General features: G+C 38.9%; 1 protein-coding gene across 18 annotated transcripts in view; it reads right to left on the bottom strand.

The window, feature by feature from the left end:
* MBNL2 (muscleblind like splicing regulator 2) overlaps positions 1–24,352 on the bottom strand; it is a 254,254-nt gene that overhangs the window by 14,602 nt on the left and 215,300 nt on the right. For 4 of the 18 annotated variants that reach the window (XM_054665483.2, XM_054665486.2, XM_054665485.2 and 1 more), the window contains one exon: positions 22,035–22,188. In XM_054665483.2, coding sequence (XP_054521458.1) covers positions 22,035–22,188 — 154 coding nt within the window. Of the gene's footprint in view, positions 1–13,097; positions 13,193–14,480; positions 14,517–22,034; positions 22,189–22,820; positions 22,875–24,352 lie in introns of all 18 variants that reach the window. The other 14 variants (XM_054665478.2, XM_009427142.4, XM_054665482.2 and 11 more) reach the window with 7 other exon arrangements.

The raw sequence follows: 24,352 nt of genomic DNA, 5'->3' as shown, positions 1-24,352 counted from the left end.
TGTTCTCCTTCCCATTTGGGGCTTCGCAGTGAGACCCCTGGCTCTTTCTGCTTGTATATCTGAATCATCATTAAGATCCCCGTTTGCTTCCTCATTTAGCTCTGTGGTTTCACTTACAACTGAATTAAACTTCTAGTTGTTCCCTTTACAGTCGCTCCTGCAGGCTGCCTAAAATATTCATCCTCAACTAGTGTTGTTACGTTTACCTGAGATCAATTTGAAAGTGAGGTTCTGTGGGGATGGTGAAGAAAAATAGTATCTTTATTTTTAAATTATTATTGTTAAAAATTAAAAAGTGAGTCTCGATTGAGAGGACTCTTTTTGATAGACTCTTTTCAGGCAGAAGTTGTGTGCCAGTTTTCCCACCCTGGGAAGAGTGAATGGTGCCTTTTCTCAGTGCTTTCTAGCTCTGGTTCACTGGACTGAAATTTGGATTCTCTTGCTATTCTCACCAAGCAACAATATTTTCACACCATTTCTGATATTGAGCTTGGACTTTAAAAAGTTTTCGCTTCTACTAAACTTTCTTCTCAACTAGTCAAAACTTTTCAAAGCAATAAACTCAGTAGTTCGGAGTTTTTAAGGGGAGTCATATGAAGAGGTTCATCCCAAGCCTACACTGACCATAGATTCCAATCTAATTCAAACAAGGTGGGTTCACAAAAGAACAGGATTTGCAGGCACGCAAGCCTGAGGTCTACACAGATCCAGTTGCTTCCTACCTGCTTGAACCTTAAGCAAATTATTCTCTAAGATGTGCTCACTTATATAAAATGGATAAGAAACTTCACAGGGTTATGTTGAGTAGTAAGAGAAATAATGTATATACACATCTGATATGTAATAGTGGTTTTTGATAAATGTTGGTTCTCTTTCCTTAGGCTATTATTTTAGGATTCATAATCCTAAATAATTTTTTTTTCAGTTTCTATTTAAATAGACATTCAAATAATACTATGGTTAACTTAAATATTATACGATCTGTATGGCACCCTGTATGTTGGAAATAAACTTGGTTTTGAAGAGATTAAGATTCTTAAAAATGAGCACTTAATTCCTTTTCTGTATATGTATCTCCTGAACTTTCACTGATGATAAAGTATAAACCGAATTTCTCTGATTTTTCCTGAAAGTATTGACTGTCAATTCATGTTAATCATTTTTCAAACTAAAATATTTTATTACGAAAGCATCAACAGCCACCAGATCATGATAATCAGTGTCCACTGCAGTAGGAAGTTGACATCCCATGAAGGGCAGGATTTCCCACTCTTTAAAGTTAAACTTGGTTCAAACCCGGCTTCTAGGCTTAACAGATATGTTACCATACATAAGTTAGTAAACATATTTTATTCTTAGTATTACTCATCTCTAGAGTGGGAATTAAAAATTGTTTCTAACTTATAGGGTTGGTGTGAGGATCAGATAATGTATTTAACAAGTGCTTGGTGATAGTAAGCATATGATAAATGCCAGTGTTATTATATAGTAACATTTCAATTATTTTCAAGTAATGTTTCAATTAAGTAATATTATATAGTAATATTTCAATTATTTTCATTTCCTGGTCTAAGCCACAAAATGTGAATATGTTGAAAAGGCATAGTGTTTATTAATAATTCTTAGATCAGTGTGCTTAGAGTAAATGACTCTCTATGGACACCTCTGTGCATCCAGTCTTGTCTAATAAACATCTGTCTTTCAAGCTCCAAGCCTTCACCTCTCCCCACATAAGTTCCACATAAGCAGCGGAAAGATGGAGGGGACTTTCTAGTTCACGTTAAACCAATCAACCAACTGATCAAAAACTCCAACCCAACAACTCTTAAATACCTTTGTCCAAGGCAAAGGAATACAATGTAATTTTTCTTCTCATTCTTTACACACTTCTTCGCTTTCCCTATTTTAACTTTTTTCCTTGTGCAAAGCCATTCTTCATGTTACGAGGTTCAGAGAAAAGCAAAGAAAAGAATATGAACAATAGGAATCGATTTAAGCAATTCCTTCTGTCCTAAATCCTCTAAACTAAAGTGGTTCTCTGGACCTTTTGCATATTTCAGTATAACAATGACAAATATTGAAAGAATGATTAATGGAACTGTTATGAAATTATTACTAGGAAAAAATACTTGGAGAAAAGGAGGGAATTAGGTTTAACTTCTTCAAGTATCTTTTTGATTCCTCAAAAACTGTTCTAAATTGTAGGGAGGAAGCAAATTTATTTTATTGAACAAAGTTCAAATAAATGTAGAACCTGCGTATTCAAGCTGAATTGCGGCTTGATGGAGGGGAAAGAGGACTAAGCATATTAGGAGACTGAGTTTTATCCTAATCCCTTACGTAACCTTGACTAAGGTCAGTTAACCACTCTAGGTCCTTTTCCTCATTGGAAATATGAAATATTAGGAGCTTCTGGAAAGTTCTAAGTCTGGCTTTGCCACTTAATGTTATAGTATGATCTTGAGCAATTTCTTCAGCTTCTCTAAACTGGAGTTTCCTCATCGCTAGAGAGGGGATCATAATGGTCCCTTACAGGACGTGTTGGGTTTCAATGACATAATTCATACAAAAGGCTTAACCCAGTGTCTGGCACGTGGTGAGTTCTTTGTGAGGGTAGCTGAGTTATGTTGTCGCTGTCTGTATGCCCTGGAGCAGTTCAAGGCCCCTTACACGATCCGTTAAAGCACTTTCTCAGGAAGGCGGTGTTGGGAAGGGAAATAACATTGTTCTAGGCAGGACATCGGTGATCAGGTCCTGGGCCTGGCTCTCTTGCTATGTGTGTGAATTGGGTAAGCCACTTTGCCCATCTGGGCTCCTATTCCAATTTATAATGTAATTTGCATCATAATTTTTCTTTTCTATGTTTTGTAGAGGTATGGTATGATGGTGGAAAATCTGCTCTTATGACTTACTGCCTTTCATATCTATGATGTAATTGATGCTGGTCTCAAGTCAGACCTACAATGCCTGATGTGCCTGTGATCGGGGAAAATGGGCAACATTCTACAATGATCGCCTTAAAGATGCTGCTTCCAGAAATGCATTGCAGCAAGCAGTAAAGACTATAGGAAGTTCATTGACATGTGCTCTGAGATCTTTGAATACTCCAGAGCAAGGGGAGCAATGATAGGAATAATATAATTTGATTATCGAAACTAAAACAAAGAGACCAAAAGCTCTAACATTTTGTTCTTGATGCTAAAGCATGATGAATTCTAACTGCTAGATTAGCTATAGTTTGTCATAAACTGGTGTTAGAAAATGCCAGTCAACAAATTTGTCCTTTATAGTACAAATCAAAATGAAGGGGTATAGATGAGAACCATCCTTTTTATGGTCTATGGGAGAGAGGTCTCATAGGAGCGTTATGTGACAGAGAGGAGAAAGGCAGTGAAATCCACAGACACCACAGAAGTCAGAGAACAGCCTCTGGGTGAGCAAAGGCAAGCCAGGGATCATGGAGCCTCTCTGAATTTCCCTGCTTCAGAATGATTCACCCTTTCCCCCTCAAATGTTCTCTTTTCTCTCTATCCCAGTTTCATCACTTTGTCGATGAAGCAGCTTTCTCACCAGTTAGCTTGACTTGGGCTGGCTGTCCCTGCACACCTCTACCCATTCACTTTCAGTTGGTTTGAGTTTCCAAGCCTCTCATGGAACCTGTCCTGTCCTGTTCTCATCCTGCACTTTAAGGCCCTCCATAACCCGACCTTCTGATCCCCTCAGCTGCAATTTCTAGGACTGCCCCACCATATCCTCCTCTTCACGCTCCCTGGTGTCTCCCACTCACCCCACTCGCTGGCTCACATAAGCCACAGTGTCCCCTCTTCTTTAGATCTGACACAATCACAGCTGTTCTATCTGCTTCTATCATGAGATAAAGTCTGAGATGGATTCTGAAGTTCCTTTCTAAACCACACATGCTATCGAGGAAGAATGTTAAACAAGGGGAAAAGCATTGACTTCAAAGTCAGACAGATGTGAGGCCAAAGGCAGGCTCTGCTACCTACTGGAGCTGTGACCAAACATGTGACGTCTGCACATGTAAAACAGGGAAACAGAGTCCCGGTGGGTTTAACATAATGGCGTGTGGAAAGCAGATGGCTGGTGCATGGGTAAGCATGGGTTCCCTTTTCTCTTTGCCCTACCTCATCTCCACCTCTTCAATTTCCAGCTGGTCATGGTGTCAGGAATAACCTCACCTGTCCCTTCTCTGTCTCATTCCTACACACCCCTCAGACCTATGACACTTCAGGGATGAGGCCATGCCATGGCGCTTACTTTCCAGGCAGCAACGTTTGCCAGCTGGACTTGGTGTTTTATGACATTCTCTGCTTGTTTCAGATCTCTTTGACTAGGCAGTGAGCTCTTAAGTATCGTTAGCATTTCCCCAACCTGGTGGCCTCTAGAGTGGTCAGCAGACCCAGTCCAGTCTGACCTTGGGAGTCACTGCCTCCAGCAATGTCACCCCAGAGGAATGCCGGAAGGGGCTGAGAGGCCAGAGCAAATGCCAGTGTGTCTTTGACGTGTGGCAGCATCTTATGTGTTTGGTAAGTGGAGCCTCAGTCTTGGGTTTGTCCGTCCTTCACATCCACCTGCACAGAAAAGCTGTCAACTTCCCCAAATGCGCAGGCAGATGTGTGAGAAGGTAGGCATCGGGGGCAGAGCTTGGGTAGATAAGTGCCCATGAGTAGGAATTCCATTCCGCTCACAGCAACTCTTATAGAGAAGAAAACCCTGCCCGTTGTTCATCCCTTGAAAATGGACCTGAATTCCTTCACTGTAGCTAGTCTCTCTTTCCTTACAAATCTAGAGCTGGAAATAAACACCCATATAGGATGAACTATATATTCATTTTGCTCCAATGAGAAAACCTAAAATTGGAGAAATGGAACATGATTTTACTACCATCAACAAAAGCCAAAATACGACTGGGAATATGACTTTTCAACCTATAAAAGACCCCCTCCAGTCCCATCAAACTGCAAAGGAGGTCGGGCACAGGGGCTCATGTCTATAATCCCAGCACTTTGGGAGGCCGAGGTGGGTGGATCATGAGGTCAGGAGTTTGAGACCAGCCTGGCCAACATGGTAAACCCCGTCTCTACTAAAAATACAAAAATGAGCTGGGCGTGGTGGCGGGCGACTATAATCCCAGCTACTCAGGAGGCTGAGGCAGGAGAATCATTTGAACCTGGGAGGCGCAGGTTGCAGTGAGCCAAGATTGCACCACTGCGGCCGGGCGCGGTGGCTCACGTCTGTAATCCCAGCACTTTGGGAGGCTGAGGCGGACGGATCACGAGGTCAGGAGATCGAGACCATCCTGGCTAACACGGTGAAACCCCGTCTCTACTAAAAATACAAAAAATTAGCTGGGCATGGTGGCGGGTGCCTGTATTCCCAGCTACTCGGGAGGCTGAGGCAGGAGAATGGCGTGAACCCGGGAGGCGGAGCTGGCAGTGAGCCGAGATCGCGCCACTGCACTCCAGCCTGGGCGACAGAGCGAGACTCCGTTTCAAAAAAATAAAAATAAAATAAAAAGATTGCACCATTGCACTCCAGCGTAGGTGACAGGGCGAGGCTCCATCTCAAAAAAAAAAAAAAAAAAAAAAAAAAAATGCAAAGGAGGATGGGATTTGAGGTGTTATGCAAAGGACCGTCCACAGGCAGGAATGTGCTGCATAAGGACTCTTGACATTTTCTCTTCAGCTGCACAGAATTGGAGCTGATATGATGTCTTTATGTGCTATATACAAAAGAATTCTACCCAAGTTTCTCACCAAGAGGTGTAAATTATTCATGAAAAATGAAAATGTACTAGATTACAACACTTACATAACTGAGCCTTTTCTTAGAGAATCTGCAGATGCATTTATTAATTAAACTTCAGGGTAGGCCTGCAAAGCAGCTGCTGCTGAGGCAGGAAAATAAAAAGTCTATTGTCTACTTATTTTCTAATTTCTTAAAGAGAAAAATTAATGTGCATCTATATTGTTCTCATAGATCCAAGACCACCTAAGATAGACAGAGTATCCCCCAACCTCCTCCTACCCTTAATATATATATATATATATTTTTAGCATACTAAGTAAGTCTGGACTGTGCCATGCACACAGTGGAATTCAGCCTCAAACTGCCAAGGAGCTTTAACAAATAGTGTTAACTGAATGCAAATGCTGCAATTTTTATAGTTTTTTTTTTTTTACACAAAGAAATTGTGCAGGTTTCAATCTCAATCCTTCCACTCTCTCTCTCTACTCTCTCTCTCTCTCTCTCCTGCCCTCTCTACAAAATGTTTGATATGGCAATTCTGCCTCATCTGAAGTAACCACATCCATTCTCCAACCTGAATCCCCCCTCTACAGTTAGAATATAAGCAAAAAGTTAGAGGTGGCTAAACGACTTAGGCAGCATAAGGCAGAGAGAGATGTCTCGGCCCCGATTACTGTTTACAAGGGCTGGATTCTGACAGTTGCTGTCTCTGCTTTTTTGGAGAACAACATACGTGGGGCCCAGCTGCTTTCTGTAATCTGTTCCCAGGCACAAGCAAACTGCGAGAAAGGAGTATTTCACAGTTTGATCAGCCATCCGTAGAGGCTGGCCACTTTACCATGTATTTCAGGAGAGAGAGAGGACAGGATCCTACTCCTCCCACACTGGGGCCTTGCTGAACCAAGATTTTTCTTGTGAAACAAAATGCAGGCCCCAAAATGGGTCAAGTGGTGAATAGTGGGGAATGTTTAATGCCTCCTACATTTGTCTGAATATAGTCCAGACAGATGGCATTGAATAATAGATGTTTTATAAAACTCTGAGATGAGAGATGAAATAAAACACGATCTTACCTTTCTAGACTTCTTGGTTAGTATAGGTTAATTTATATATCCAAGAACCCATATACAAATAACTTTAAAGTTATGTTCATGTTTATAGGTGAGAAACAAGCTTTTCTCTTCCCTCTTCAATACTTTATAGCTGGCCAGATAAAACATAATATATGTCTGGTTACATGTTATCTTTCTGATAAGATATCATTGAAATTGATGATCATATATAATAAAACTATGTCAGGTAAGTCTAGAAAATGAGATTTTCTAATTTATCAAATATAAATAGAGGGCTATATGTATATGACATATTATCAAATAATTTCCAATAAATTCTTCCTAAGGCCAACTTCCTAAGGCCTTCCTAAGGCCAATTAAGTACATTAAGTTTAATGTACTTAATCTTTGGAGGAGAGTTCAGAAGATGTGGTAAGACCTTTATGACATATTATCAACTAATTTCCAATAAATTCTTCCTAAGGCCAACTCTCTGTTGAATGTACTTAATCTTTGGAGGAGAGTTCAGAAGATGTGGTAAGACTTTGAGGTCATAATATTAAACATGAATGATCATTTTTGGAGATGTGATTAAGTGTTGGTTAACATATTGCCCAGAATATAATCTGATTTCGTTAGCTTCTAAGGCACTTCTTGTGACGCTCTGTAAAAAGATTCCCAATATTAATATGTAAGAATCTCTTTCCCTAGCAGGGACTCACGGGCCAGAATGAATTAGATGGATAATCTGTTCACTGTCCATAGAGCTCTGATTTGGAGATATGGACAATATGCATTGACTCTACACCTGAGGGGACTCTTTCCTTCAAGCAGAAGCCTGTGGTTGGAGGTAGGGTGAGCTTCTGTGGCTCTGAGTCTCATTTAGGTAGGAAATGGGAAGGCCCATGTGAAAGGTGAGCACATTGCAGGTGTCCAAACAGCGAGGCCACCCAACTGCTGTGTTGGCAGGGACTGAGTTTCACATCAGCCTCAATCTCTCTTTCTACCATGTGACATTTATTTAGACAGGTTTTGCCATAGTACAAAATCATTTTTATGTTTCTCTTTTGCTAAAAGTAACACTCCCTTTGTAATGGGCAAAGGCAAGACAAAGTAGGCCACTTGCCAGCTGCCATTGTCCCAGTTTAGGCTCTTGTTAAAACCTCTTAATGGCCTCTACAGACTCTCCCACCTCGAATCCATCTGCTCACTCTTCCTAGAGTACTGCTTCCATCACTATTCTGCTTGAAAATCCTTCAGTGGCCAAGTCAGGGCCGAACCCTTTAACTTGGCATCAAGGTACCACACAATCAATCAGAATCAAACCTACGCTGCAGCCGCTCCCACAAATGGATGCTCTGATCAATCTGAATGGGAGTTATTCTCCAGCTGAACTTGATACTTCCCCAGCTTTCTTTGTAGACTTGCATTTGTCTTTCTTTCTATTTAATGATGGTGCCTTAAGGAATGTGCAAAGTCCTTGTAGAATTCAGAGGACAGGGAAAGTACTTCTTGCTGGGGGAGGAGGAGAGAGATGTTCAGGGAAAGATTCAGAGTATAAATTGTATTTTAATTGTGCCTTTAAGAATGTGATTAAGTAAATTAAATGATCTGTTTATAAATGAAGAAACTTAAAGTATATTTATTTGAAAATTATTTTCTCTCCCTTTGAAATAGAATGTAACTTTGAAATAAAAAATACTAAACAAATTACAACTTAGAATATTGTAATAATTCAAGTTCAGGAATTTTACTCTGCACTCTCATTTTATTAAAATTTATTTTCATATGAAAAAGCAGGTAATCCATTACTAAGCTTTACCTCTTCTAATGTACACTCTAAGATTAAATTTGTTTCAATATAGGCATCTTTGACAGATTTACATATTCTGGTCCTTGGTCAATGGACTCAGATTGACTAATTTACATGCTACCTATCATTTCCCCCCCAACCAATTTTTTTTGTTAACAAGCTATTTGTGAGATGATTAGTAGAGGTTAGGAACAAAGTCTATGACAAAAGAAACCCATGAACCTGTTTCCCTAAGACAAAGGACTAACTTTTTCTTAGGTTATCTTACTTCTATAAAAATTATTGATAATTTTCACTGGTAATTTTATCACACTGAAATAATAAGGTCCATTATATGGTTTCTTTCTTTCTTTCTTTCTTTCTTTTTTTGACGGAGTTTCCCTCTTGTTGGCCAGGCTGGAGTACAATTGCGCGATCTCAGCTCACTGCAACCTCTGCCTCCTGGGTTCAAGCAATTCTCCTGCCTCACCCTCTCGAGTAGCTGGGATTACAGGCATGCGCCACCATGCCTGGCTAATTTTGTATTTTTAGTAGGGACAGGGTTTCTCCACATTGGTCAGGTTGGTCTCGAACTCCCAACCTCAGGTGATCTGCCCACCTCGGCCTTCCAAAGTGCTGGGATTACAGACATGAGCCACTGCGCCTGGCCCATTATATGGTTTCTAAAGATGACCTGGCTACTTTACATAACTAGCTCAAAGCTCTGTTCAAATCCAGCTCATCTCTCCAGTGTAAGATTCATCTTAGCTTGAGCTGCTAAGGCAGTATACCATCATGGTTAAAGCAAGTCTTCTGGAGCCAAGTTTCAACTCCAGCAAGACCATTTAGAAGCTGTCTGACTTTGGCTGAGGTAGCTAACTTTTGTTTCAGTTTTACCATCTATCAAATGGGATGATGATCATTGTACCCATCTCATAAAACTATTGTTAAGAATTGAGTGTCTACATCTATACGTAACTATCCTGTCTTACATAGTATATAATAGAATATATGATGATATGTAATATATTACATGAGAGAGACCATTTAGAATCATACCTGGCACATAATAAGAGGTTTATAATAATAACGTTATTACTATTAGGTATAATTTGTCTATTAAGGCCCAAATACCTTAATTGAAACAGAAAATAGTGCTTAGTAAATCTGTTTATTGTATTTTTGTTTCCTTATCTGCTCCCAAAGCTAAATAATCAAAAAACATTTTATATTTCCCAAACATATTTGGATTCTGTCTTTATTTAATCTCAAACCACCAGTCTAAATTTAGTGAAAACTTTTATTGGTGGCACCTTGATTCAGCCTGAGGATAGAGTGGCTTGTTCAGCTTGGCTCCCCGTGGGGTAACGTGTAAATAGCACTAGACCTAAGAAGCTGTCATGGGATGTTTTAATCTATCTTCTTTCTTCAATCAATGACTTGTGTCTAATTACAAATGCCTATGAGATTTTAAATATTTGAACTGACAGTCTGAATTGATCAAATTAACAAAAAATCTGTCAAAATCCCACTATATTTTGTGTTAAAGACAGAAAAGAAGGCAGGGTGCTTATCGGTCATCGAACTCTGGAATCATTAGTTTCACTTTCATTCTGTTTGTGTTTATCTTTGTAATCTCATGCTTTGGGCCTAAAATAATAGTCACTGAACCTTTGGTTCACTGAATCTCAGAGCTGAGAGGGACTCCAGGGGCATCTAGTTCTACTCCTCCTTTCACAAATGAGGAAACTGAGATTCATTATGTTTAAATGACTTACATAATCCACGTGGGTATGATTCTATTTGAGTTTAAAGAGTGAAATCTTAACAAGATGATAACTTGTTATTTCAGTCATTAACAAGCCCTGGGTTTCCTATGACTGGATGCTAAAATAATTGCCAAGGTCTTTTGTTGATGCTTTGCTCTTTGAAACTTATTGAAAATACATAAAGAATATCATATCTGGAAATTTGTGTTCACTATTATTTATTTTTCCATGGTTTTCATCTGCAAGCAGACCTGCATTAAGAGCTGCTAAAGGATTTCTCTTCATCATTTAAGTGCAATCCAGCAGCAACTATTACATCTGATAAACTGCAAAACACTGAATATAGGATTCTTGAAGCTACTGTCAGGTACTCCTTTAATTACATTTCTTTGGATTAAATTGAAATCAAAGTTCAGCTATGCTTGCAATGAAAGAAGTTGAAACCTCAACTTATTTCCTTTTCCACTCACACCCTGCCTGAAAGTGATATATTTTAGCTTCTGAATATTCCATGCTTCCAACCTCTGCCTCCCTACACACACACATACACGCACACACACACACACACACACACACAAACTTGAATATACCTATGGAATCTCTCTCTCAAAGTTTTTTTTCTACTAAATGGAGCCAAAGAATCACTAGGCTTGAACAATATATATGACACATGGTCAAATATTTATTATGCTAAAAAAATTTATCCTACAACTCCAAACTATTTCTTTATCTTGGCTTCTTTTCCTTTCTTAAAAAAGATCTCTAAGTGCCCAAAAGGCTAAACTTATCATATAGAATTTCACTGTAACAAATACTGCTATATTATACTTCAAACTTGTATTTTATTTTATTTTAAGACAGGGTGTCACTCTGTCACCCAGGCTAGAGTGCAGTGGCATGATCATGGCTCACTGCAGCCTCGACCTCCCCAGGCTCAGGTGATCCTCCCACCTCAGCCTCCCAAGTAGCTGGGACTACAGGTGTATGGCACCCCGTGCCTGGCTAATTTTTTTCATATTTTTGTAGAGACCAGATTTTACCATGTTGCTCAGGCTGGTCTCCAACTCCTGGGCTCAAGTGATGCTCCTCCCTCGGCTTCCCAAAATGCTGGGATTACAAGCATGAGGCACTGCACTCAGTCCAAACTTGTTTTTTTATAAAAGGACTTTGTAATAAAAATTGGGTCAAAAATCACATAAACATAGTTCAAGGAGGCAGGACTTCAGACTTGAAAGAAACAGGTATCCAGCTTCCCTATTAAGAATGAGTGATTGAGAAGAGCTTTGGACCTAATAATGGAAAGATGCCAACAGTCTCACTCCCTTCTCCCATCCCACATTAAATAATAATAATAATCATCATCTTCCCAGCTAAGGAACTAATCCTTGCCTGTTCTTTGTTCTGTTTGTTTCGAAGCTGGGTTGGCTTTCCTTAGAGGACAGGTTGGCATTTTAGAGGTGGGAGTGAATTGCTGAAGAATCGTCCACAGTTGATTGACACCTGCCTCTGCACTGCTGTTCGGCCTCCCCTCCCTCCCCCACTCTCTGCTCTCTCCTGTTCTGTCACAATGCTGAGGCCACAGTCAGCACTGTCACGGGGTTTAACTTTTATTCCTGCATTCCTGTCCACTCACGCCTCTCTTTGTAGGGATGAAACCTGCAGAGCTGGAATCGTGGATTCACTTGAATGTGGAAAGCAGCATGACTCAGCCCTCCCAGCCTGCAGAATGCGGGTTGGGACTGCCGTGATCCCCCAACACGATTTCCCCTAATTTCTTTTATCCCTTGTCATCTTTTATTAGCAGAGCTGATTTTATTTTTAAAAACCCATGAAACTAAAAACCAAACCAAAATTGTTCTTCTGTGAAGGGAGGGCATGCGCAATGAAGTATTCTTCCAGGCGAGGTGAGAGTTTCTGCTCACTCACCCTCACGCTGTCTCCTTGTGGCTAGGAGCACATGTTTGCAAGTTGGGAGGCTAGGGTCACGGATACAGTCAGCTTGTGACCACAGAGTAGGAAATAGCAGCTGGCTGTCACTACGAAATAGTACATCCATGGTCTCACTGGCACATGCATTAAACCAACAGAGTTAAATGCTCCTCATCAGTTATATCCAGCCTTTGTGAGTTCAGCGGCACCCATGACTCTTCATTCCGGATGGTTTGGCTCTTAGGCCAGTATTGGAGCAGATTGTAAGGTAGGAACCAAGTGAGTTTGGCAGAACCTAAGACTGAGGTCAAATGATCATAAGAATTATTCAGACCTCAAACATGACACTTAGGCCTCAAATATGACTCTTTCTAAGAGGAGATTTTTTTCCTCCACACAGATGATAGGGTCTGAATGAACCGAATTAAAATACAGCCAGTTTTGAAGCACCCATGGGTGTGCGTCTACAATTTTTATGTGGCCATTCACAAACCACTGGATAGGTAATGCTGTACTAAAAGGAATTTAAGCCTGTCAGGTTAATTACACAATATTAGGTACGAAAACAAACAGTGCAACACAAAACATAGCTACATCATTATTTGCAGTAAATGTTAACTCTAAATAAGTGCAACCTGTCTGTAAATGCTTGCTATAAACTAATTAAAAAAATAAAATTTGATGGATAAACATGAAAAAAAAATTCTCACCGAGAATTTTTTTTTTAAATATCAGCACTCATTTAGAGTTTGGGATTTGTGAAAGAAAGCTTTAAAAGGAGCAAACCTGATTGGCTGTGGCTGTTGCTGCGAAGGGGACACTTGTTGCAGGAGTTGTTGCTGCAGAGACAGTGGCGGACGTAGCGCTGTGCATCATGGGTACTTTCAGGAGGGGAACCATGGGAGCAATGAACAGGAGGGTGTAGCATTATGGTAATAGAAGTGGTATTTTGGCATGGTGAATATCAGAGCAGCAAGCCATCATGGGTTAAACCAGCAGATGGCATGCAATCACAATGCAAAGCAAGGAAGCATGGGAGAGAAATAAAAAAGGGAAAATAGCTTATTACAAGTACAATTAAAGGAAGTTTTAAAACATAATCAGTGATTCCCAGAAAGGCCAAAGCAGATTACTTTGGTTGATGTATTTATAAACATTTTATTTCTAATAATAGATCCATTCCCAATTCAGTGTATACAGTGTATGCAATAATGGTTGTTTCTAAAATTGTGAAAGGTGATGTCCAGTGAAGTAAGAATATGTGATCATCACTTTTAATCATAAACTCTGAGACATCCAAGTCTCCATATGGAGACCTAATTTGGGATAGGATGTTCTTTGGAATTATGGTTAAATTGAATTTTTTTTTTCAATTTAGGACTGCTTATATGAAATGCAACTGCTGTGGGTTGTGGTTTATTTGAATCAATAAATGATGGAGCAAACATCATAGCCTTGATGCAAATTCTAATACAGTTACTCTGAAATAGCCAGGAAAAATTTGCAATGTTTCTTTTTCTTGACTCTAAATAGATCTAATCCATATGTCCTAAAGACAGACGTTTGTACCAAGGCATTCATGTGTGTGAGGACAACTATCTGCTACTAAAATTGAACGGCTAAGGGAATGCTGAGGTGCAGAAAAATCATCCCAAATAAATCAGCACTTAAAATTAGAAAAGATAATTAAGTTAGGAAGCTCAGACATGTGGTTTCAAAATACATCCATTTATAATTTGTAAAAAATGAATACTTCTGGGAAACTCTGATCGCTCTAACACACAGCAAAGAGGAGATAAAGGCACACCACTATGAAACTTTCAAACATTGATGAAATTAGCCTGCCTCGCTGATAGAGTAAGCTCTGTTCCTTACGCTATACCATATAAACTATAAAGAGAAACAAAACACAAATCATTAAAAAGCAGACTCGTACTTGTGGCTTTTATGTTTTTGTAGTGATTGTTCTAGCACAAGAGGTCACATTAAAACCGTCATTTTCTTAAATATACAAGTACATTTTAAAAAACCTATATGTTAACTCTAAAGCCAAATAAGCCTTCAAATCTACTATTTCCTATAGCATTTCTACCATCTCTGAAATAAATTTCAAGCAAGTGAAGGTATTGTACATCATATAAAAGACAAATAAAAAAGGTTGAAACCTACCAATACTGGTAGCGGGTGTCATGCACAAAACTGACCCTGATGTCATGCAATGGTGGGTGGAAAAAGTGAATAAAGGGAAAGAAACAGGTTAGCGGTTTAGAGTTAACATTCAAAGTGAGATTGAAGCACAACCAGAAATAAGTAGGGTTAGTTAACACAGTCTTTTAGGGCCATTCACATCGTCAGTACAGACACAAATATATCTGACTTATTTTAAGCCAATATTATTCCAAGCTCACTCCTTAGACCACTGTTCACACTTTCTATTCATATGCATCGACATGATTCTAATAAGAATGACATGTGATAATGCCGTGGTGTCCTTCCTCTAAGACCTCAAAGTATTTTACAGACATTATCAAGTTAATCCTCCAAGGTAGGAAGTAGGTATTTTACAGATGAAAAATCTGAGGCATAGTAACTCCTCCAAGGCCATGCATGGTGTGGGTCAAGGGGAAGGCTAGAAATAGAATTCTCTTCCTAAATCCAGGTCAACTTTTATATTCACTAGAATACACTGAACTTACTGCATTAAAAGTTTACTTGTTTGTTTGACTGTAAATGTTTTGTGTCAACAACGGTATGAAAATAACAGTGTTTAAGATTTAAGATATTCTCCAAATCAGAAGCTTGCAGGGCAGGATGGGTGAATTTTAGATTGCTGCTTGAAAGCCCAATAACCTAAGAAGACTGAGGTTCTTTCAGGGAATGACCTGTATGAGTACATGGTCTTCTCTCTGTTGTAAGATTCATTATGATAAAGGAGTAGTGCCTGGCAATAAAGCTTAAACACTGTAGAGCAAAATAGTGCAGAGTTGGGGCTGAGTTAGGACCAGGGCTAAGGAATTTGGTCATGACTACTACAAGGTGATCCCTGAGGGGGATTTCTGGCAAAACTCCTAGGAAATCTCAAGTTGGCGTCTGAGTGGGGAGGTAGGAGGTGGGAGGGGCAATTTCAACCCTTTCTTAGAAATAGCTGTCTTACTTGTGGTGGTCATAATAACATACATGCATCATGACTCTGACCATGAATATTATATTCAGGCATGTTGTGGAGAACTGAAAGAAAGCTGTACTGAAAACTTTGAGGAATTATCTGCTACTGGTTCAGTTCCATGAAAAACAAGGTAATACATGGATTTAGATCACTGAAGACTGGGTGCCATGTAGGTGCCTGAGAAGTAGTTTCTCATAAATGTAGGAGTGCCCTCTTAGAGTTTCAGAACTGACTTCTGAGATATTAGTTGGAGAATTTGAGATGTGTAGGTCTTTATTCTCTCTGTGGAGCTGTTCACACTGGAGGGCGACTTTTTGCCTGAACTACATTTCGATCAAGCTAACACGACCTAGTCAGGAGGGTGCTATTTAACTGGGCTACTGCCAGATTCTTCAACAAATGTGTGCCAATACATCCAACTTAAACCTTTCTCCAGCCCTATTCTCTCATCTTCACAATCAAACTTCTGGAAATCTACCTACACATAAATGTTTACTTCCCTATCCCTACTGAGTCTTCATTCCTCTTCAATTTGGCTTTCATTTGACCTTTGCACTTAAATTGTGAATGCCAATCAACAGAAAAATCCCATATTGCTGCAGCCAGCAGGAACTCTTCTGTCCTCATCTCACTGTTCCTGATTCTCAGCAGCATTCAGCACTCCGCCCTTCCCTCCATCGGAAGCCACTTTCTTCCCTTAGATTTTTGATCTCACACACACACACACACACACACACACACACACACACACACACACATACGTTTTTCTTTCTGGCAACTCCCTTTGTCTACTTTGCTGGACGATCCTCCTTCCCTCACCCTCTCTATGCTGGAGTTCCTCAGGACTCAGTCTTGGGTCCTTTTCATCTACACTGCATTTCCTGTGGTGTATCATTCACTTCATGGGTTTGGATTCCAGGAGATTCCATGTTTGTGTATCCCACGCAGATCTCTTCTCAGAGTTCCGGGTCCTTTCCTCTAACTGCCCTCCTCACCTCTCTGCTTGGATGTCTCATAAGTGTCTCAAATGTAACAGGGCCAAACTTTGATTTTTCTCACAGAATCTTTCCACACCTCAGTCTATGGCCATACTACCCTGAACGCGCCGGATCTTGTCTGATCTTGGAAGCTAAGCAGGGTTGGGCCTGGTTAGTACTTGGATGGGAGAAACTTTCTACACCTCAGGAGATGCCTGATGGGCATCACCATCTAACTAGAACTCTAGATCGAACTGAAAGTTATGCCTCACACCCCTTCCCCTTGTGAACTTCCTGGGTCCAGCTGACCAATCAGCCAAAGCAATCCTGCTTCTAGCATGCAGCTTGCATTCATCTGTTCATCCATCACTACTGCCACATCTGAAGTCCTGGTCACCATTATCTCTAGGCTGGCTATGTGACAACATCCTAAGTGGTCTTCCTGCTTCCATTCTCGTCCCTCCTTAGTTCATTCTCCAGCTTCTGGCAGAGTAGATCTTTTCAAATGCAGGCCTGGCCACTCCTCTGCTGGAAACCACTCGGTGGTTTCTCATTGCTTTTAGGATAAAGGTCCCGTGTGGTCTAGTCTCTGACTACCTCCCCAGGCCATCCTACACCTCTCTTCCCTGGCACCATGCTCCAGACAGATTAATTTTTCTTTTCTTTGAACTGAACACATTACACATTTGCCCTATTTTTGAACTTCCCACAAGCTGTCCCCTTGGCCTAGAATAATCTTCACCCCACTCTTTTCATCTTCCAGATCTCAGGGTATATGTCACTTCTTTAGAAAATGCTCAATTGTTATTTTACCTACCTCCCCATGCCATCAAGTCAGTTTCTATTTTTAATCTCACTGAACTCTACTTTTTCATTCATAGTACAGGTTGAGCATTCCAGGTCTGAAAATCCAAATCCAAAATGCTCTAAAATCCAAAACTTTTTGAGTGCTGACATGCCCCTCAAAGAAAATCCTTCTTGGAGCATTTCAGATTTCAGATTTTCAAATATGGGATGCTCAACTGTTAATGTAATCCAAATATTCCAAAATCTGAAAAAAAAATCCAAAATCTGAAATATTTCTGGTCCCAAGCATTTTGGATCAAGGGGCACTCAACTTGTACTCATAAAAAAATGGCCGGGCACAGTGGCTCACGCCTGTAATCCCAGCACTTTGGGAGGCCGAGGTGGGTGGATCACAAGGTCAAGGAGATCAAGACCAGTCTGGCCAAGGTGGTAAAATCCTGTCTCTACGAAAAATACAAAAAAAAATTAGCCAGGTGCGATGGCAGACGCTTGTAACCCCAGCTACTTGGAAGGCTGAGGCAGGAGAACCTCTTGAACCTGGGAGGCGGAGGTTGCAGTGAGCCAAGATCATGCCACTGCACTCCAGCCTGGGTGACAGAGCGAGACTCTGCCTCAAAAAAAAAAAAAAAAAAAAAAAAAAAATTACGCCTGGAAAAATCCGCTCTTATTTTTCTTTCATTCCAGTGTGGAGGGGGGTGTCTTGGAGAGCTTTGCTGTGCCATGCATGTGAATATCATTGGGATTGCAAATAATCCACAGCTCCTGCAGCCACACTGGGCTAGGATCAGTCATGTTACTTTGGCTTCAGTCCTGGATGTGGCTGAAATCCTTAACCAAATTAATTCCATGAGCCTCTCTCTCTAAGTGGCCTAATAGTGATGTGATATTGGAAATGCATAACTTATGCATGTGTGGCTCCCTTAATGCCAGATTCTGGTCCTGATCTTCTCAGCAAGCCCTATCTCTGCCTTTGTACAACACTCCCATCCTGTACTCTCTGCATACACCCTGTATGTACTTCATGTTATAGCTACAATGGACAGTTTTCTATTCTTCAGGTACACTCTTCCCATGTCCCAACTGGGATGCTTTTCCCCCACTGATAAAATCTTGCTTCTCTTCAAACTCCTAGGCAAATTTCTCCTACTTCGGAAAGTCTTGTTTCTCCATATCCTTCGTAACCACCACCTGGTGCACATGCTGAAGGCAGAATTCATTGTCTCTTCTCCTTCATTCTCGAATAGCTTTGCCCAGACCCTCAGGTACTCCTTCATCCTCTGTATAATATTTGGTTTTCACCTCTTTATGAACTCTTTTGTATTCTCATTACTGGCTCTGGAACCCAGAACATACCACGGGTTCAAGGTATGTTTTAATGAATTGAATGGAATAAATTTTGTTGTGCTTATGCAGATACAGATGCCACTAAACACTGATCAATCTTTCACCAAGTCATGTGATAATCTGATGTAACATTTACACGTTTCTCATAATTAGGCTGTATCTGGGCACTGTCCCCTGTTCTACTTATTCTGTACTTCCAATATAATGAAATAAATCAAGGAAGGATTCTGTGGGTTGCCTTTGTTTTGATCAGCTGAAGCACTTCACTAAGGCACCAATTCTATGAACAAAGACTTCTCAAATATTTTCTGCTTCAGTTGCACAAATATTTCAGCTGTCGTATCTGTGAGCCAGAATTATCTGGGTAGTTCCACTTTGCGGTGTAGACACAGCCTCAGTTTTTCCATCTGCAAAATGCAAATAACCGTGCCTGCCACTAACAGAACTGCAACATCTTGAAGAATAATGAGATAATGTCTGTAAGAACACTTACAGTAACTTAGAATAAACCTGTCAGAGAAATGCCAAGAATTATTATGCTGCTATTTTTGTAAGTGTGTGTGGTTTTGCCACTTTCCTAACATAGAAAAGAAAAAGTCTAACTACTTGGTTAAAATAATCCCAATGAAAAAAAGAAAAAAAAGAAAACTCCCACCCATGGCAAATGTGCTAGGGCATCAAGCAGGGCAATAATTATCTTAGCATAGTTTGGGAGAAGACTCTCATATTTTGCATAAAATTTTATATTAATATCTTTGCAACCCGGAGGCAGAATTCCTAAAATCCAAATTCACATTGTGTCAATGGGAGAATTTTAGTATCATATCAAAAGCTTTAACTATGAATGGTTTTTGATCAAGGGCAACCTTCAGGAAAACATAAAATGCTTTTTTGTTTCATATTTATGTTTACGTAAAACATTTATAGAAAAATCAAAATCTGTTCATTTAAAAGTAATGGGTCCTCTATGTACCAAGTTATAATAATTATTTTGAACATCTTCACTTGATTTGCAGAGGTTTCAAACCAACAATGATGAACAATGAGTGATTATTACCATTATCATTTTAGAAATAAAGTTGAAAATGGGTTTATAAGAAAGAAAATCAGAAGCAAAAACTTAAGCTAAAATGAACAATAAAATTCCTGGTATGGGTTTAAGCGGGAGAAAGATTATTTTAATTTCCTTTTAATAAAATTATTTTCTCTTTCCTCATTTAAGAGAAATGTGAAAATTATTAGCAGTTGAAATACCATTTCAGAACACTAGATCCACATGCTTGTTCACTCTGATATTCATGTCATGTAAGAAATGGAAACCCTTCTAGTCACTGTATTGGTGCGCTAGGACCCACTTTTTGGCTTCCAAAGCCCACTGTATTGAGGGTTGCCAGACACACTTAAGCTGTTCTTAAAGAATCCACCAGAGGGTGGAAGTACACAACCACAGCAGCCAGTGTAGCCGTATGGGTCCTTCATGATACATTTCATCAACAAAAATCAGGTCGTTGCGTAAGGGATGTTGTTTATCCTTGCTTTGGAAATGTTTAAAAGGCTTCCAGGTGAAACATTTTAAAGTGATGATTCTTTCAGTGATTTAACAAATCAGTCATTGTTGGGTTTGAGAGTTAAACATGTGCTGGAGGGCTTCGGAGTCTTTTGGCAGGCTTAGCACCAGAGCTTCATAGGTATTCCCAGGACATGGTAATGGCAGTAACATCCATTCTTCAGAAACAGGCTTCTCCTTTTACGTTTTTCCCCTCAGTATATTCTTCCTTAATTTTTTTTTTTATCTTAAAATATCTATTGGGCAAGAGGTCTACAATGACACACTTTGTAGAAACCACACAGGACATTAACGTAAGTTTACCTTCTAGTAATTATTTTACAAATGTGTTATTTCAATTAGATTACATATTAAGACATTGCTATGCTGTAACAGCACTGGGATGTCACTAATTAAGGCTGTAATAGGGCAAAAGTGAACTCCTAATAAATACTGCATTAGAGATTTCTTCTACAAGTCTGTGAGTTTAAGACAGGTTCAAAACTAAAATAAGAAAAGTAAACACTGAAAACCACTTTGCTCACATCATTTATATCTTAACTAAAATATGTATTGTTCACAGGTTACTAATCCATTTCAAAGTGTAGATTTTATACAAAGAATATCACAGAAATATTTTACCTCCCTCTGATGTTAACTCTGATAAGCTATGGGATTTAAGGAAATGGATAATAAGCTCGAAAAGTTCAAACTAATGGATTTGAATCAAAAAACTCTTTTTGTTAGAATTGTTATTCATTTATATTTACTTTCATTTCACTATCGTGGGCTGAAGAATGTTGACTTTCAAAGAACTCAATGGATGGTCTTCCCACCAGGACTTAAGTTACCCCCTGCTTCTAACATTGACTAAAAGGTGAAAAACATGGTCAATTATGATGACTATCTTTGCGTATGGTGTGCGTGTGTGTGTCTGTGGTTAGAGATGTCGGTGCAAATGGGGGAGGGATGACATGCTTTATACTTTTGTTTTTTTACTTTTATCTGACTTTTTGGGGTCAGTTATTTAAAAATTCACTTTTATCTGCTTTTTTCTTTTTTCAGGAGAACTCTTTGGAATGTGTATATATAGGCGGGCCCAGGTGGTAGAATGTGATGTAAATGGATTTGGTCACAGGGAAACTCAGTTCTTTTTCTCATTAGTTGTGGCACCTTGGAAAGTCACTTCTCATTTAGGGGGCCTCAGTTTTCTCATCTGTAAAACAATCAGCTGGATGAGGAGATCACTAAGAGTCCTTTAAACTCTAAGATTCTATGACTATTACAATGGATCTTTTAGTGGAATCATAGTTAATGCACATCGTACGTAATAGTATCAGGCATTGGCTTAGACACTGAGGATAAGAGCTCTATATACTTGTGAACTTGGTGAAAGTTGAGAAGGATGGAGAAAGAGATAGAATGAATATAAAAATATGAGTAGAGAATTGCTTTAATTTGAATAGCCTCATTGTTTTAGTGCTCTGAATAGAAATAGAAAAAATGGTTAGTATTTACTGGAATTGCTATTTTTAGGTCATTCAGAGTTAAGGACAAATTTCAATTGTCACACATAAAAGGACTTATTTACATAAACAATTTTACAGGGCTTGTGCAAATACGAGAAACCAAAAGCCCTAACTGCTATTTCTCATGGGTTAAATCTGTCTCTTCAATCTATCAAATATTTGGCTTTAGAATCCTAACAGTCTTTAGCTATCATTCAAAGTAAGGTAAATACATTTAGATAGCTAGGACAACGATGAATTTCAAACTGTATTATACCTTCAAAAGCAAACTAGATGCCACCAAACAGCTTAAAGAAATGAGAAGAAAGCACATGACCAGAAGGGCACAGGACGTAGGGCAGTAAGGGCACATACCTGTTGGAATGAACGCGGCGTGTTGCTGCAACTGTGCGCTGGTGAGAGCCTGCTGGTAGTGCAAGACGCTGGGGTTAAAGACCGCGCTGGTACCGTTGCTTTTTTCAAGTGCTTGTCTCTTTGGTAAAGGATGAAGAGCACCAGGGGGAAAGGCCTAGAAATGAAGAATTCGATAAGATATGTCTAACTTAAAGCAAACACACCTTCCATGTTCACAGAGATCATCAATTGCAACATTCTTTTTAAAAATGACAGCTAAGGAGATGCCTCTGCCATGCACCTTAATTTAAACAGCGGCAATGTCGAATGAGTGAGAATTTGTTATTGAGAGCGAAAGCATGATTTCTGTAACCCAAAACGGTAGCATCTCAACTAAGGAAAAGAAAAACTATCAAGCAACAACAACAAAAAAAATGGCTTCAGCTTTTAAAATGAGTTAAACTATTCTAAGGGGGGACGAAGCATTGGTGTTATTATTAATACCTATTCTTTTCTTTAACTAAATGGCAATTTCTTGAATTTAAAGGTTAATACGAATTATAATGAACATTTTCTGAGTCAAATAATTTAAATTTGCTTCACTCTTTTGGAAAAGGTATTAAAATTTGTTAGGATTAATTTATTTCACAGATTACATATGAGAATGAGATGGCTAAACACCTTATTGGATTTTTTCCATAAATTAATAATAATGATTGTTTGCAACCAATATTTTACAAGTAATACAAATCTCAGATGGTTCTCTGAAAAGCTACATGCAAAGCGAAAGGTGAAAGGTCAAAGTACCAGGTCTACAGTTGCTTCGAGAGGTCGCTTCATTGCTTTGGCAGTCGACTGAGTCTTTTAATAACAGGCAGCGAGCACATGATGGCAGTGGGCCAATGGGATTCAAGCGAATTAACATACAGGTAAACAGCAAGCAGAGGTGCATCATGGGAACGGCATTGCATTGTGGATAGGTGAGAAGGAAAAAAATATTCTGAATGCAATATACAACGTACAAAACACTAGGCATGCACAACAACAAAAATGTTCTCTAAAGAAATGAATATTACACCTTAAATTAGTATTGAAGCAAAAATGCATCTACTATACCTTAGTTAAAAGCATATAAGAGAGTAAAATATAGATGTTTGAAATTCAGGAAAGTTAATTAAAACAGCAGCTTGCATACACACCATAAGCATTTTTTATATTGCTTCAGAAAAAAAAATGCAAAATTTGTAAGGGCCATAGGATCGAAGAACTTCTGATAAGTTAGTTTTCAAATATGAAATAATGAGTCCATCGAGTAAGGATATGACCCAAGTTGAAATTTTTCATAAAAATAATTTAAAATTCATAGCTGGCCTAACAAAATGAAGTGGCGAACTGAGACAAAAAATTCAGGCAAAAAAATATTCAAACACAAGATTATTTAGGCGAAACTGTTGGGTTTGGATCTTTATTTTTTGTCTGAATCATGTGGATAATTGTCTCAATTCTTGTCTTCACTCTGCTAGTGCGAGTCTTGTAATGTGGACTAAAGTTCCAAATTTAGTGCCTTGAATTTAAATAGTGAGTTTCCAGAATTCCCCACTTGTATTCCATCATCTTGTTTCTAACAACCAACTTATCATCCATTCTGTTTTCTACTACATTTGAAATGTTCATTTCATTTATCTCAAAAAACTTACCGGATTATACTAAGAAAATAACCTTTAAAAGGTATGTAGTGTCCCCAGCTATCAAAATAATTTCTATTTAGTAATTCTATTTGTACTTTTAGCTACAATCAGTGAGCAACCCCATTAATGAAAAGTGGAACTCTTGGAAAGAACAAATACAACAGCTAAAAATAGCAAACAGCTAAAAATAATAGCAAAGAACTGCTTGAAAGATTAGAAGTAAAATAATATCTTTAACTTAGAACCATAATTTTGGGAAGACAGTTTCATTTAAACAACTGAAATAAAAACAAATATGGATTGATTTAGACCACAGTGAAAAATTTTCCTATTCTTTGTTAATTGTTGTAAAAAAAGAAAAAAACTAAAAATTCTATGATGGAATTCTTTGCAAATAAAATAATTCAAAGGAATTGCTCCAATGCAAATAAAAAATGAAATACCCTTTTCTATGCTTAGCACAATAGGTAAGTCCCTAAGGTTTGTCTAATAAATACAAATATCATATTCTAAAGTTCTGAAATAGAACTTTGTCATTTGACATGAGATAGTACTAAACCTTTAAAATGGGAAACAGTTAATGACATTTTCCTGGATAAATAAAGGATGTTTATTATTGTTTTATAATTCAGGATAAAAAGTATGGAGATA

Source organism: Pan troglodytes, chromosome 14 (assembly GCF_028858775.2).
Source record: "Pan troglodytes isolate AG18354 chromosome 14, NHGRI_mPanTro3-v2.0_pri, whole genome shotgun sequence".
NCBI classification, from domain to species: Eukaryota; Metazoa; Chordata; class Mammalia; order Primates; family Hominidae; genus Pan; species Pan troglodytes.
This window is presented reverse-complemented; position numbering and strand designations above follow the sequence as displayed.